General features: G+C 40.5%; 1 protein-coding gene across 2 annotated transcripts in view; it reads right to left on the reverse strand.

Annotated features, from left to right (window-relative positions):
* Nucleotides 1-14,429, reverse strand: part of plpp3 (phospholipid phosphatase 3) — a 30,226-nt gene extending 15,797 nt beyond the window's left edge. The window contains exons 1-2 of one of the 2 annotated variants that reach the window (XM_033992059.2): nt 13,868-14,429; nt 426-583 (exon numbers count right to left, since the gene is read on the reverse strand). In XM_033992059.2, the coding sequence (XP_033847950.1) occupies nt 426-583; nt 13,868-14,006 (297 nt within the window). In that variant the 5' untranslated portion in view covers nt 14,007-14,429. Of the gene's footprint in view, nt 1-425; nt 584-1,091; nt 1,247-13,867 lie in introns of both variants that reach the window. The other variant, XM_033992060.2, reaches the window with a different exon arrangement.
* Between the last annotated feature and the right edge of the window lie 794 nt (nt 14,430-15,223).

Below are 15,223 nucleotides of genomic sequence, written 5' to 3' on the forward strand. Positions count from 1 at the left end.
CAATATAATTTCAAAACAAAATATACCTTGTCAGCTGGACAAATGTTTTGGAGTGAAAACGTTTCGCCACTCAGCTCCTTCGGTTTGAACATTACAAGTTTTTATAAATATAAAATTTTATATGTTAAAACTTATTGTTTTGAGATCTTCCAATAGTTCAAACTTAAATCAAAGTGGTTTCAATTTGTTTATTTCGAGCTTCAGTATATATTATATGGCTTAGTGACCAGTCGATTCCTCGTTTTACATTTCCTTGTTCTACATTTCATCTGAGTTTAGACGAATTTTTGTTTGTCTGTAGCCCAATTTTTTATGAAATCATTATTGTTTACCTTATAGTTTGTATAATTTAATTTTAAATGTAAGAATATATTGCACAGCCCTGAAGTGTTAAGTGTATTAAAACAATGTATGTTTGGACTTACAGAGAAGATGGCAATAAGAATGCCAACTGCACAGAGCACGGCATCGCTTATGGTGTCTCCCTTTTTTTGGGGATACCGGATGGACTCGTCCGAACAGTAAAAGCCGCGCCGGTACGGTGTTATGGTGCTAGTCTCAATGATCAGGAAAGGCAGGCTAGCTACAAGAGACAAAGACAGAGCAGTGCAGGGGGGAGAGAGGGAGAGGGAGGGGCAGAGAGTATAAAAGCACCAGGTCAGTGACACAGACATAAACAGACCACACCACAGGGCGCACCAAGAGCACACCGCCACTGAAGGATCATGGGTAGTGTGTGTGTGGAGGGAGATTCACAGACAGCTTTAAGCACAGAACACATTGAGTTTTAACATAACATTATTCTTATGTATTGAAATCCGCCTGTATTGCTGGTGTTTTACACATCACTTGGTTGGAATGATAAACTTTATCAAACATAATAAAATGGCATTATGGACTTTGCTTTTAGATTCCTTAAACTGAAAATATAATCAATAACATAATACTGACTCCTGCACCTCATCTGACAATTGTTAAACTAATATTATTTCAATATTATGTGTGACTCAAAGCTGCTGTCCATCTTTCCGCCCCATGAACCTTCAGTCTTCACTGTAATTGCCCTTTGGATGTTGCCCTGTTCCACTTACAGACACTAGGGGCAGTGTTAGGCCCACAGCGGTGAGCACGGCGGAGGATATGGTGCTCCTCTTGTATGGGAAGTACAGACTGGTGTCATTGCAGAAGAACCCCCTCTGGTACGGGTTGACCAGACTATGATGGAAGACCAATGAGGGCAGCATGGCTATGTACAGTACAAATACACGGGTCAATGCGTGTCATTACTTACCTGTCTTTATAATCTGAACTTTTACACTATTTCATGTACAATCTATACTTTATATCACCTTGTATCATATTTGTTTGGTTCTTGACATGTGTTCTTTGGGGAATGTAATATAATATAAATAGCATTGTTTGTTATGGTAATGCATGTCCTAACTGTGCTGAATGGAGCGTAAGGTAAGACCAGGGCAGGGACGAGACAAGATGAGCCAAGAGATTGGGTCCATGAGACAAGAAGGGATTTTTACATAATTTCTAATGTGTAAATAGTGTGATTTAGTTCCCAAAGTTGGCTTCAGAATTTGTAATGACTTAATTTAATATTTTTGTTGACATTCTAGCAGTACTTTTTGGAACTGTCTCTTCTCAAAAGATACATCTCAACCCTTAACCCTTTTTTCTACGATCCACATGCGGGGAAAAAAATCACGTTTAAAATTTTTCTCATATGTGCACAATCTTGTGGCAATTTTGTCTCACGAGATCTTGTCCCATCCTGAGATGTGAGGTGTGAGTACTAGATATAGATAATATTGACAAAAAATATAATCAACAAATCAATATTTGCAGCAGTGGAGGATGAGGTACTCAATTTTACTGCTGAAGCAAAAGTACAGATACACAGGTAAAATATTACTCAAGTAAAAAGTGAAAAAATCAAAAAGTGAAAAGTGAAAAAAAGTATTTAAGTACCTGTTTAAAAATGTACTTTAAGAGTATAAAGAGTATTTCACACAAGTGTTAATGTGTTAAATGATTAAAAATTAACTTAAACTCAAAAACTTCAGTGTCAGTGTTACCACAAACATGGTAAAAATAACCCCTCAAATCATATGAAAAGTTCTTTTTACTTTTTAGACCAGTTCAAAAATGAAGTAGAGTAGAAAGTGTAGATACCTGCTCTCAAATATAGCGAACTAAAAGTATCAACTGTAAAATGTATTTACGTACAGATACCTAAACATTCTACTTAAGTATCTTACTTTATTACTTGTACTTCATTACCTTCTACCACTGATTTACAACTGATCCAACAGAACTGCTGCTAAAATGTCTCTTGACACGCTAAGTCTGAAGATTCACATTATTGTCAATATTTTTTTAGACATATCCCACCAATAGTACGAGATTTTCTACAATAGGTGATGCAGAGGACATGCTTTGATATTGTGTACACTGAAACCAATGCCATACTGAACCAAACTATGCCATAGCACTCCAGTAGAAAGTGTACCTTTGTTGTGATAGTATCTCAGTCCACCTGTGAGCTGATACTGTATCCACATCCTTTCACAGGTGTGTGTCAAACACATTCTAAGCCTAAATACAGTGTTGACTCAAATTCGCAAATCCTCTCCTGCCGCTCTTGTTGACAGTGTAACACCAAGTCATTCAGACATGAGGTGGTCTTTTAGCATAAGTGGGATCCCCCCCTCTGCCAAGGCAAATACACACAACATCCACAGGCCAGGGGTCCATTATGTGGGACAAAGGAACACACACATACACTCACTGGGAAAGTTTCAATACATTACGCGCTATCAGGAAGAGAGTGCCATTCCAGCTAGTAGTGATTGCACAGGAAAAGGTAAGGCTCTACAATAAACAACAACATAACATTGAAACTATATTAGAAAGTGTTATGTGTTATGATTGTGCTTTGGCCATCTAAAGTTAATCGTGCTAACTCTCTTACGTCAGTGAAAACCTGCACATCAAAAGACTACAAATGTGTTAATGCTCTGACATACTAGACCACCCTCTTGAGAATTTGCGAATAGAAAGAAAAACACAAACTCAGCCCACCCAACTATGGAACACTTTTAGAGATGACAGCACTCTTGGCATACATGACGATTATAGCCTTTAAATAGAGGGATTCCTCAAGACACACAGGCGTCCCATAGACACCACTGTATACATTTGCTATTAGACTACACATTAGAAGTTCCAACATGTGGTACGTCTGGTTAGCTAACTTCACAGCGCCTGTCTGACATTTGGGTCAAAGGCGCAGATCTGCTCGTGAGTGCTCCTAATTTGGCGGAGGAGGCATAGCCGTCGTCTCACCGATGATGGGAATGAGAGATTGTGTTACGGAGCAGTCTCGAAAAACAGTGTAATTCACGAGTATAACCGCTAGTATGGGCATTCCAAGCAAACCTCAAACTCACTATGTTATGCATGAGTTCTCAGATGGTCGGGCCCACTTGAAAAGGAGAAAGTGTTGTTTTAGGTGTCTGCAACATCAGTAGGTGAACTTTGGCTAAGACGCAGAGGTGCAAAAACATGCCATGGTTAGCTTATGTTGTCATTAACTACGCAGTTAAAATTGAAGACATTATAATGAACCTTTTGGTCATGTCAACTGGGTAAAACTTGTGGAATGCAAGCAAAATTGTAAGTAGTATTGAAATATAAGTAAGGGGTGGGTTCACTTGTTGGGAAATATGCTTAATATTTAAGTACATTCAAAACAGTAGCCTATGTAATAAAATTGCACAGCCTTAATTTTGTTATTTTGATTTATATTTTGCATTGTTAATTGTGATAGCTTATTAATATTTGTACATTTAAATATTGTTACTTTGCACCCTAGTCTATTTCCATATTATCAGATTTTGCAGCACTATTAGATGTAAATGCTTAAGATAAACACTATTAGGATACACCTTTTATGTCCTATGCAAACAGTCTGGTGTCAGTATTTTGTAGTTGGCACCTGCAATAACACACCACACCACCCTGGCCTGCCCCAAGCTGCTGTGTGGGAAACATCAGGAGGTTAGACATGGGTGAGCCTATTCACAAAACACAACCTAAGCCGCTCAAATCAATGCATTTATTTTCTTTTTACAGTTAAACCTGGCTGTGCTGTTTCGAACTCCACGTGACTTGAATTTGGACAAAGTTGGAGATCATGTTTTCTCTCATGCCAATCTCTCCCTCTTTTGCCTCTCCTTTCTCAGTGGCCTACTTGTGAAGTCGGGGATTCACATGCAAATGAGCAGACGTAAAAGGAGGTCACAGGCCTGAGACATGGGAAACCCTCATAAACAAACACATGCTAACTAGTGCTAAAGCTAAAGTGATGGGAAAGTGATGAGTTTACCCGCTGAATACCTGAGATTTGAACAAGAATCTCGGTTGAGAAGAGTGAATAGGAGCTACGTGAGGCTTTTCGGGGTCAGACCAACTTATTAAACCAGTGCTATTGAATGGTTACAACATAATGCCAAAACTGAAGGTTCTAGGTTAGGGGTAAATAAGTTGTCTAACAACAAAGCCTCTAAAACTAATATCTTTACGACCCATGTGATCTTCATCCTCAAACACAGACTCTAAGAAATATGACCTCCTTCATTATTGGTGCATAAAACCAGGGTGACCTTCAGAGGGCCCGCTGACCCAGACCGAGAGAGGGAGACAAGAGGGGGAGTGGCACAGGAGAGAGATAAAAAAGAAAAAAAGAAGGACGAAGAAAGAGGTAGGACGGCCTGTTGGTAGAGCTCTGGGGTGCGCCACTAAATTAAAAAACAACTATTTAACAAGAACTGTCATCGGGTCAGGGACAGGGGAGCCTGCCATGGTTCTTAAAGTGAGGGAAGAACAGAACATTTTAGTGCAGTGGTTTAAGAGATATTGTTGGCAACATGCTGCTCATTACCAGTATTGTGTTTGCGATTTGTTTGACAGTAAAAACTACAATTGCAAGCGTACAATTCTGAGGTATATATGTGCTCGCTCAATTTAGGTTTATATGTTTTGGAAAGACTTAATTAGTATCCATGCAGTGTACTTGTGTTTACTGAAGGCTCTGAGCTGCACAAGCACATGCATATAGGCCAGAGGGCTCTGTGTCAGGGAGATTATCCAGCTGGGCCCGTTTGATTGGCTTTTGGGTTAAATTTGGTATAGTTGGTGAATGTTTAGATTAACAGGCCAAGCACAAGTTTGATTGGATCTTTTTGTGCAATATTGTAAACAAACAAAGGCATATGGTCAGTTTTCATTGAGGTTCCACAGATTGAAGTCCCACGAGTCCACATTGTATTATCTTCTCTCCTAAGAGCATTTGTACCTTCCAAAACAGGAAACAATGGCTATTCTTACTGCAGCTCGAAAGGTTAATTCGGTCTGCCCCACCTGTACTTTCCCTTGAGACTACAACATTGAACCTTGGCCAATCCTGCGACACTGCATCGAGAGATCTTCCATTGACATTTTAATGAGGTTTCATGGTTTTGCCTGCAAATTTAGACTGATATTGTAATTATGGAGCGCGTCCGGGACTGTCAGGACCTCAGTGTGAGAGGTGAATAGGAGGCGGGGCTGAGCAGAGGAAGACGTATTGTGGTGTTTCTAATAGAGGATTTCCTTGTCCTGTCTTTCAAACGTGTCATGTGACCTGTCTAGAAAAGCAGAACGGGAGGATTCAGGGGAAGGTTAGACAGGGGTCCCAACCAGTCATTCAATAAAGACGTATGTTAAGCATACTCGTGTCTTTGTGCTGTGAAAGATGATTCCCATGTTTAGGCCGGGGTAGGTCCTGAAGGCATTTGGCAATAACAGATAACAAGATTTCTCAATGCACTTGGCTATAAAAAGAGTGAGAGTAAAGATTTATTGGCACAAGCTAAGTTTGTTGTCTGTATGAATATTGCTTTAGCTTTCCATTTGCCAGGATTGTATGATAAACACAACCTCACACAAAGTGAAGCTTTATATTGGGCTTGGCAATTCATTTCATTCTAATCAAATCGGGATCCAATGATTTCAGTCAAGTAAATTATGTTTGGAGTTTTTTCCAATTAAGAGGGTTATAGCCTACCCTCTGTCAGTAGCAGTGGTGGCCGGTGCAGAGTTAAGAGTTTGGAGTGACACTCACCTCACCTCTGACTTGTTTATCTTCATAAAATCAACACTGAAAGTTGTTTTGATTAATATGATTAATATGAGGGGAAAAAAGAAATGACCCAATCCTACCTTATTTGATACATTTTACATTTAAAAACACATTTGGCTCCACCACATATCGTGAAACAGCCTGTGCGTTTTATGTGCCACTGACAGGATCTGTTACATTTGTTGTGCCTCTTTCTGCCTCTGGAGAGAAGTGCTGACATACTTCTATCATCCAGGTCCTCACCCTGCAGCACATCACATTTGTCCACTGTCAAATGACACCCTGCTGGTTATAACACTGTATGTCTATGGGAGTATTCTGGTGCGTTCCATAATTAGCCTCTTATTGGCCTTGCTTGAACACTCCTTCTCCGAAAGGCTGTTACTCTACTGAAGTGTAATCTTAAGTAGAAGTGTTAGTGAGAGATTAGCCAAACGTGTTTTGTTTTGTTGGAATCAGATAAGTTCAAGGGATCAAGAAGAATGCGTGGCTAGGTGCCCACTCCTTCAGTTCATTGTTGAGGCAAAATGTCGCTGCCAGTCTTGAAGCTACTGTCTGTACAGATAGCAGACTTAAGTACATGTTGAAAGCTATATTATACACTGCAGAGTCATAATGAACTATAATAACAGTAACTTATCCAAATTGGCTTGTAATTTCCTCTTCTTGTTTCAACATTTAGCCAGGCCACACACTCAGAGCAGCACTCTGGTGTTTTAAATATGGGCCTGGCCCGTGGATGCCTGGATCTTACGGAATTTGTCACACTTCCAGCACCACATAGATGCCCACACACTTCACTTTATCTTTAGGGCACCCAAACCCAATGTGTTAGTATGTGCGGCCTTCCAGACATGTAGGAGAAGGGGTTAGCTGAGGTGCCCTGCCTGACCCTGGATGTGCTCAGAGTGTCAAAGGTCAAAGGGCAGACATGTGACAGGATTGCACTGTACCATCAACAGCTCTCTAGGACTGTTTTTGTGTGTGCAGTGCTCAGTGGCCTTTTGTTCTCCATTCGGGACAAATATAAACAAGATTTTAAAACTAGGGATAAGTTACACAAACAACAAAGTACGAAGCAAAGACAAACTGACTTGGGCTCATGCTTCTAAACTCTGTGTTAAACTGAATAACTGTGATTCCTTCTTCAGTAAAGCCTCTGTCCACCATTTAAAGCTGTTAAACACAATGGAGCTTCTAAAATACAGGATTCAATTTAAAACGACAGGAAGACGTAGGAGTGTTATGCCTAGGTGTATGTACACATTTTACTTGATTGTTACAGATGTGGGTTTTTTGTTTGTCCTGTGCTGATGTGTGCCTCACATGTGCTCTCTGTCTCTGCCTCGCTCTCCCTTTCTCTCTCAGGCAGACAGAGGAGCGGCTGAGCTCAGCACTGTTCACTCTGAACTCTGTCCCTCTGTGTCTGAGCTGAAAACTGTGGGGCCGCAGATGAAGCATCTGCTTAGTCAGTACAAACCAGTGCTTTTACTCAGGCACCTGTGGATACTGTGTGCTCCTTTAACAGCAGCCACATGGGCAGCCCCAGGACCAAAGCACTGGAGCCTGAGATACACTGTGGTCAGGAGGAGAGAAACAGGCTGATTAATGTAGAGCCATGAGGATATTTATAATATCTGAAACGATCAGTTATCATGGACAGGACACATTCCTGATGCTGGTACTCTCTGCCAGCTGTAATGGAAGGATGCACAGCTGTTCTGAGGAGCAGTAACCCGAGCAGTGCCCAGGGGCGACCTCAGGTCTTGGGCTGTGGGATGGGTGGCTGACTGGGCGTTCCTCTGCTGTTTCCATAATGGCATTATTACCTCCTGGGACAAAGGGGTGCTGTGGAGGAGAGCTTGTATAGTCTTTGAAACCTGATGCCTGTGTCTGGATAATGCACAACATTCCTCATTTTTCTCTGTCGTCTAGTCTTGAGCTGTCATTTTTGGATAACTGCAGCACTGTGAAAGTTCAGCCTGGTCCACTCCTGAGGTGCACACTTATGGCAGCTTCTTCTGTATGTAAACAAAGACAGGATAAGACTCGATAGCTACAGTACAGATAAAACCTCCTCACTAAAGATGCTCAGCTGATTACTCCACAGCACGGGCTACAAATCAGAGATAAACGCTACAACTAAACGCCCTGCAATCTAGTCAAATGACAGCTCAAAGCCTTGTGAAATGTAGCAGCTCCATAAAGCAGTGATAGTCCAGTGATAGACCAGTGAAGAGACTCGCTCTTCCAGCACCTCATACTGACCCTCTTTCTGCTGCAGCCTTATTGGAGCTCATTAGTGAAACAAAGTGCTCTGAAATGCATCAAAAGGCCTATTGTTCTGAGTAAAACAGAGAAATAGGCCTGGCCCCTCCCCCCCCTCTGTGTATGCAGGCAGCATCCACACACACAGGCTTGCTGCCAGTGAACAATGAGTGAGAGAAAGTGACAGACACAGAGACCAGTGAACCGCAGGAGGAGGCCCAGGACGGGACACTGTACTGGGCACCGACATGGATCATGCTGGGGCTGGAGGAGTGCAGCCCTATGCAAGCATTCTCAGAATTACATATTCCAGTTGACAACTTTTTCCAGGATTATCCAGTCCAAAATGTTAGTATGTGTTTAAACAAAGAGATTAGTAAAATACAATGCAATTTGATAGTTTAGAACCACAAAAGTGTAGAGTTGTGAAGTTGCGACGTGCCCAGTGATTGCAGATGTAAATAGCACTTGGAAAGATGTCATTATAGAGACACTGGCTTATCTGCACAGTTGTTGTCAAAATATAAACTCATAAGTCATCTCTGATCTAATGTCAAGCCTTTGTTTCATTATGTCATTTATTTTTCAGTGTGGAGACAGTGAAACAAGCGATGCCCAGATCGATGCGTCTGGTTTGGGACAGTCACTTCAGTGTGTGCCTGGAGCTTTTCCAAACCTCAGGGGACATAGACTGAAACCAGCTGTATCACACATGCTCCACACAAACACACATATACACACGCCGGTGGGGCAAGAGAAGCCATAATGACAGTTTTAGGCTCACCCTGTCTCTCCCAAACCTCACGGGACATGTGCTCACCCACACGCCACTAATCTACACACTCACCCACAAGGCTTCATCATTTAAGTCCAACATAGGGGTCGGCAAGAATGAATATCTAATGATTTTTTTTTTTGGCTTCTCCCATTAATAATAATTGGTTTATATATTTTTCTATCAGAAATGTGCCAAAATGTGCTGGTAAATGTCTTGGTTGAGATTTAAGTGTAGAATTGGGGTCGCCCAGGTCTTTCTGTGTGGAGTTTTGCATGTTTCTCCCCGTGTCTGAATGGGTTTCCTCCGGTTACTCCGGTTTCCCCCATCAACCAAAACATGAACGCCCTTCGAGACAACTGTTGTTGTGATTTTGAGTGTTACAAAAATAAAATGAGTTCAGAAAATTGCATTAAAAAAGTTCAGAAAATATTGTTGGTTTTCAGATTCTATAATATTATGACAGTGGGGTTGAAAGTTTTCCCTACAGATCACATTTGTACATTCAAAAATGTTTAACTTAATGTATTTTAGTGACTAGACGCAAGAAATCACTACATTAAAAAACTGCATTCTGATATTATCTTGTAAACAACTCCAACTCTAACATAATATACCAAAATACTCCCCCACTATATGCATACATGTGTCTCCCAATTAGATTAATGGCATTATTCACAGTCTGGGCCATAGTCTAGAGACAGGGCTGCTGTTGTCTGCTGGATCTGCTGATCTCTATCTGGCCCCATAAAACAATGATGTGATTCTGCCGTGGGACACTCCTAACCTTCGAAAGGGCATGAGCCACGCCTCATCCTGCAGACGGACCATAAACACACACCTCAACAGGCCATCCCCAGATAACAAGGCTAATCACAATTTAACTACACCTTCATAGCGGGAGGTTGTCAGGACAGATTCTTTCCAATGACATGAAGCATCACTTTGAGACACATATTAGAATTTATTTTTGGGATGATTCTGAAAAGTATTTGCTAAATTGCAGGTTATGGTATATTGTGTTTATAGAGTTTCTCCCTAAGCCCTTGATTATTGTTGTTGGCTAGACACTTAAGTCCACTAAATGCTTATCTTAAATTCTTCCAAAACACAGGCTCCATGCTCTGTTGGGGTGGGATTATAGAAAAAAGTATCATATTATGAATGTTGTTTTGAAGAGATTTGCAAAATGTGCACTTTTGTCTGACACTTAAAGCCTCAGTAAAACATTTAAAGACAGGTTTTAGCACATATTGGAGTCATGTAATATCGTCTGAATAGCGGGATGGTAGTTGAATTATCACTGCATCATAACAGGCAGCACAGCGGTCAACCGTGAGAGGAAGAAGATTAGTAATTATCATACATCAATAGTGAAATTCAAATTAATTGAACAAAATGTGATGGTCTAAGTGTTTTTTATTTAATCTCTGCAAACTGTCTTTCAGCATAGGTCCATTACAGCCACACAAGCTCAAATGTGGGGGGGGAGAGGCATAAAAATTGTCAGGATTTGATTTCAGGGACACACCCACCTCCGTCCAGCGCTACCTTTCCGTTTTCCTCCCTTTTCCTAAACTCCACTCTACATACACACACGCCTACACACCCCCCCACACACACACACCCTCACACACACACACACACAGTGCCCCCCCGGTTCACTTGCCCTCAAAATTACACCAGATGTCACGTCAAAGTCCACAGTCCCACAGCCAGATGAAGAATGTGAGAAATTCTGGAAAATATTTAGAGTACTGAGGTAAAGGTTATAGTGCTCAAGCCTTAATGAATGACTGTGTGACTGGCTAATGTAATACTATAGTGGTTAATGGCTAAGACGACGGTAGAGGTAATGCTCTGAAATGCTTTACGCTGATTCGCTTAGGCCAAGAGGTGATAAGAGGTTGCTGCCTGTAACAAACAATACTGTGTCAGACATAATTATACTGAACTGATGTAGAGATATGAGACAAATTGATAGGTTATGGTTAAGACGCCAGATGCAACTAAAACAAGACAGAAACTTTGAACAATCCACCAATCCATTTCATTCATTACTTTGAAATGTATGAGGCTGTTTTATCTCACACTATTTTGACGTCAAAGTAAGTTAGTAAGTTAGTAAGTGTGTCAATAATAATAAAAAACAACCAGCGGTATGCCCTATTCTGGAGAGTGGATTTTATTTATAGTGTGTAGGGCTTGCGTGTGCCTCTTATAGACTTGCTAAATCAAGTCAGCTGAACAGTACCAAAGTGAAATCAGCTCATGATGCTCATTGATCAGCTGCCAATGTCAGGTCACTCCATTGTGTTTCTGTATCTCTTGATGATGTAACACAATTTATTCGTTTTTTCTTTACTTGTAACATCGTATTATACATCTATAATCTGCGATGTGTAGATATACGCTAAAATATACACTTTATTTTAGCCTATTTTCACATCATTAGTAGTAACATGCACGTCTGCTCACTTCAATGGCTGCAACTGGCTTTAAATCACCCTTTTATGCAAACATTGCCATTATGGGTCAAGGCCTGAAGCAAAGTGACCGTAAAGTGACACCCTTCTATAAATTGTCAATGTGTCTGACACCAGCTGGCAGATAGGAATAACAACAATAACTTAATAATAGGATTTTTATGCATTAGTTTTATGATGCATATTAGCAACCAAAAAAAACAACAACTGTGTCCCTTATTCTTCACGTGGGACCCCTGATAACCCCACCTTTTTTTAACTAAGCTTTCTCCCCTCTCTACTATCTCCACCCTCCCTCCAGTCCCCCATATGCTCTAAAATGGGCCAACGCTAGCAGAGACACCCATGTATTTACCATGACAAAGAACAATCTGTGTGAACATTTGTGATGAAGTGTGTTTTGGAGCACGCAAACTGTACGTGTCCCCAAAGAGCTTGACACTGTATGGAGCTGCAGGAAGTTAAACTCACAACTGCATTTATACAAGACCAGATGAAAAGCAGTGTCCCTAGTTGAGGTTCTTTAATAAGCAAAGCAATAGAAAAGCCAACTGGAAAACTTTGAGGTTGTGCAAGAGAAACGTGCATTTAATCTACTCCATTTGTAACATCCGGGCTAATAAAAACTAGCTCCTGTGTGGTAATGCTGTGTTTTATTAGCAGTGTTAAACTCCAGAAGAAGTGCAATGGAGGTAAAGTGCAGAAAAATCACAAAAACACAGGCTACTAAAAGTAAATATTACTTTTCTTAAACATCTGAGTACCACTGTTATGTCCAAACTCCTGAAACTACTTGTGGTAAGAACTACTACTGCTTGTATGCCTACTACTACTATACTATATTAGACACTACTTCAGCAAAATGTCTACTTCAATCAATGCTACTACTTGTACCTCTCAAGCTTTCAACTTCTAGTACTCAAAATTATTTTTCTGGACATTATGAAAATGGTAAAGAGTGGAGGTCAAATCTGTCTCATTCAAATGTACTTAACTTAAACAAAAGTATCTAGTTACATTCTAAATCCATGTTGATGCTCAATAATTTCGTCATTAAGGTATTCCACCTGCTCCTGTAAAGCCCGGTCAGCCGAGGGTCCCTGCTGGCGATTGGAGCGGCATTCCCTTCTACAACACATGCTTAAGCAATTATTCCACACATTCCCCTGGACGAAGCAGCGTACAGAGATACAGAGGTTGGAAGAAAAGAGGGGGGAGAAAGAAAGAGCGATTTCAAGTGGAGGGATCAGGGGCAGCTGGCAGGGATTTGCAAAGTTCTGGAGGTGAATGTGTAGAAGTTAAATGCAACCCACCTAATCCTTTTCCAAATTGGAGAATAGGATTTAGAAAGGGAAAAAAAGTGGTGGGGGTAGGGGTCCCAACTCAAAAAGAGGGGTACAGTGACAAGAGCCAAAAACAAACCTTCAATACAGACTGGACGCTCATGGAATAACAAGTGACAATCAGTCTGCAGAAGGTTTGGGTAGAGGTACAGAGCTGAAATGGCACGTCTCAACTTTAGGGTCAAATGGACAAGGCAATGGGGGAAATAAATGGTGTGATTGGTTATTTAAAGATAAAGCTTCAAATCCTCAAATGATTCATGCCCGAGGTGCCTTGGCAGCAAAAGCATCAACACTCAAATCCCAATGGAGTCAGTGGACCTTCGATGGACACTGGATTATTATGTATTAACGTGTAAAACAAACAAACAAAAATGTGACTTAGTTGAATATAACAACATACTTAATGGACAGCCCAATACACAACACTGATAAAGCTGACAAAAAAACGTCAACATGTTTGTATCAAGTTAAGATGTATGGCCACATGTGTAGACTGTTATAAAATGTATGTAATTGTTCTTAAAGTAAAGAAGTTGCCAATATGAACATTTGTGCTGTGCGATAAGGGGATCCTGGAGATAAATCGTCTTGTAGGAGTTTATTCTTTTTTTTTTTTTGTCTTTTCTGGTTAACCCAAAGAAAGCGCGGGTCTCCATAACGCATTTACTGTTTGTCCTTTCATTCTTATGTAAATCCATTGTGCCTGGCGACGTGCGTGTTTTGTATACAGAGCACAGCTGATAAAAGGTCACAATAAAATGTGTTCAACTCAAAAACTCTAGAGCTTGTGTGAACTTACCCAGCAGCAGACAGAAGATGTCGAGGGCTATGAGCATTTTCTTCTTGCTGTTGTCAACACCATTGTTGTTGTTTAACGTAGAGGTTCCTCCGTTCCTTGTCTCTTGAGCCATGGCTTTCTCGTACATGTACTTTTGCATTTGAAAGTGTCCCTGTTCTGACTCCAAATCCCGCACCCCGCGGTTGATGGCTGAGTTTTCTGCCAAAGTTTAAGTCCGTAAAACAAGTGTCACAAAAGCAGACCTGGTAAATCAAGAGATGCGTCTTTTTCTCTCGTATCGTGTCTTTTTCAGCACTGACAGCAACTGAGTAAGTCAGAACAAAACGCGCGTACCAGCTCAAAGAGTGAAGTTGTCTGTGAACAAGATGAATGGAAAGCCCGCTCCCCTTTCTTCGCTGTCGCTTCAAAGACTCTGAGAGAGTGCGAATTGCTGCGCGCATCGACAGACGCTCTTGTTTTATCAATCCTCCTTCGCCTCCTCCCCCTGCTCTCTTCAAGTTCCCCAGCGGCTCCAGGCTCAGCCCTCTTCCCTCTGCTAGCGGCGGGCAGCCTCATCCACATGGAAAACTTTCTTATTGCGGAGCCGAGCGGCAAAGCGTGGACTGGAATCTCGCGCAAACAGAGCCCCTAGCGGCGCGTCAGAGTATTACACAAAAGACTGTTGTGACTGTAATGGTCAGTACAAAGTTACTGTTTACACTGAGCTGACTGAGTTATGACACAAAAACAGAACATATTTTACCTAATTTTCAACTTTGTGTTTCAAGAAGTATCCTTATTGACTATTGGCTACTACAAATAAGTGAATTAAAGGTTCGATTTCTTCACTTCAAGGTTTATTTAGCCAGGAATTTTAACTCAAAATAGTATAAAAAACATTTCAAATGTAATTCATGTTTTTATTATTATTATTATTATTATTATTATTATTATTATTATTATTATTATTATTATTATTATTATTATTATTATTATTTCTTTAATGGGTTAACATTTTGGGGAGTCAGTCGCACACTATATTATTGTGCATGCTGCCTGAACATAATAATGGCTGTCTCGTAATATTTAAACGCATCATATGTGTATTTTTTTTTTTTATTTGTTTATTCAAATCAGAATGTAGCTGGACTTATCTTAACATCCTGCCTTTGACATGTCTGCCATCTAGTGGTCACAAATGCTTACCTCATGTTTAGGTCACTAGAGAATACTGTACCTAACCTTTTACCTATTTAACTTTAGCCCACTTTATAGAGGAAAAAACGTGAAAAATATAGCCACATTTATTATAAAAAATACATATAAATACATAAGGTTGGTGTTATTATGTTATTAAATTTCAGTGTTTCATATTGT

The sequence above is a fragment of the Periophthalmus magnuspinnatus genome, chromosome 4, assembly GCF_009829125.3.
Source record: "Periophthalmus magnuspinnatus isolate fPerMag1 chromosome 4, fPerMag1.2.pri, whole genome shotgun sequence".
Lineage (NCBI taxonomy): Eukaryota > Metazoa > Chordata > Actinopteri > Gobiiformes > Gobiidae > Periophthalmus > Periophthalmus magnuspinnatus.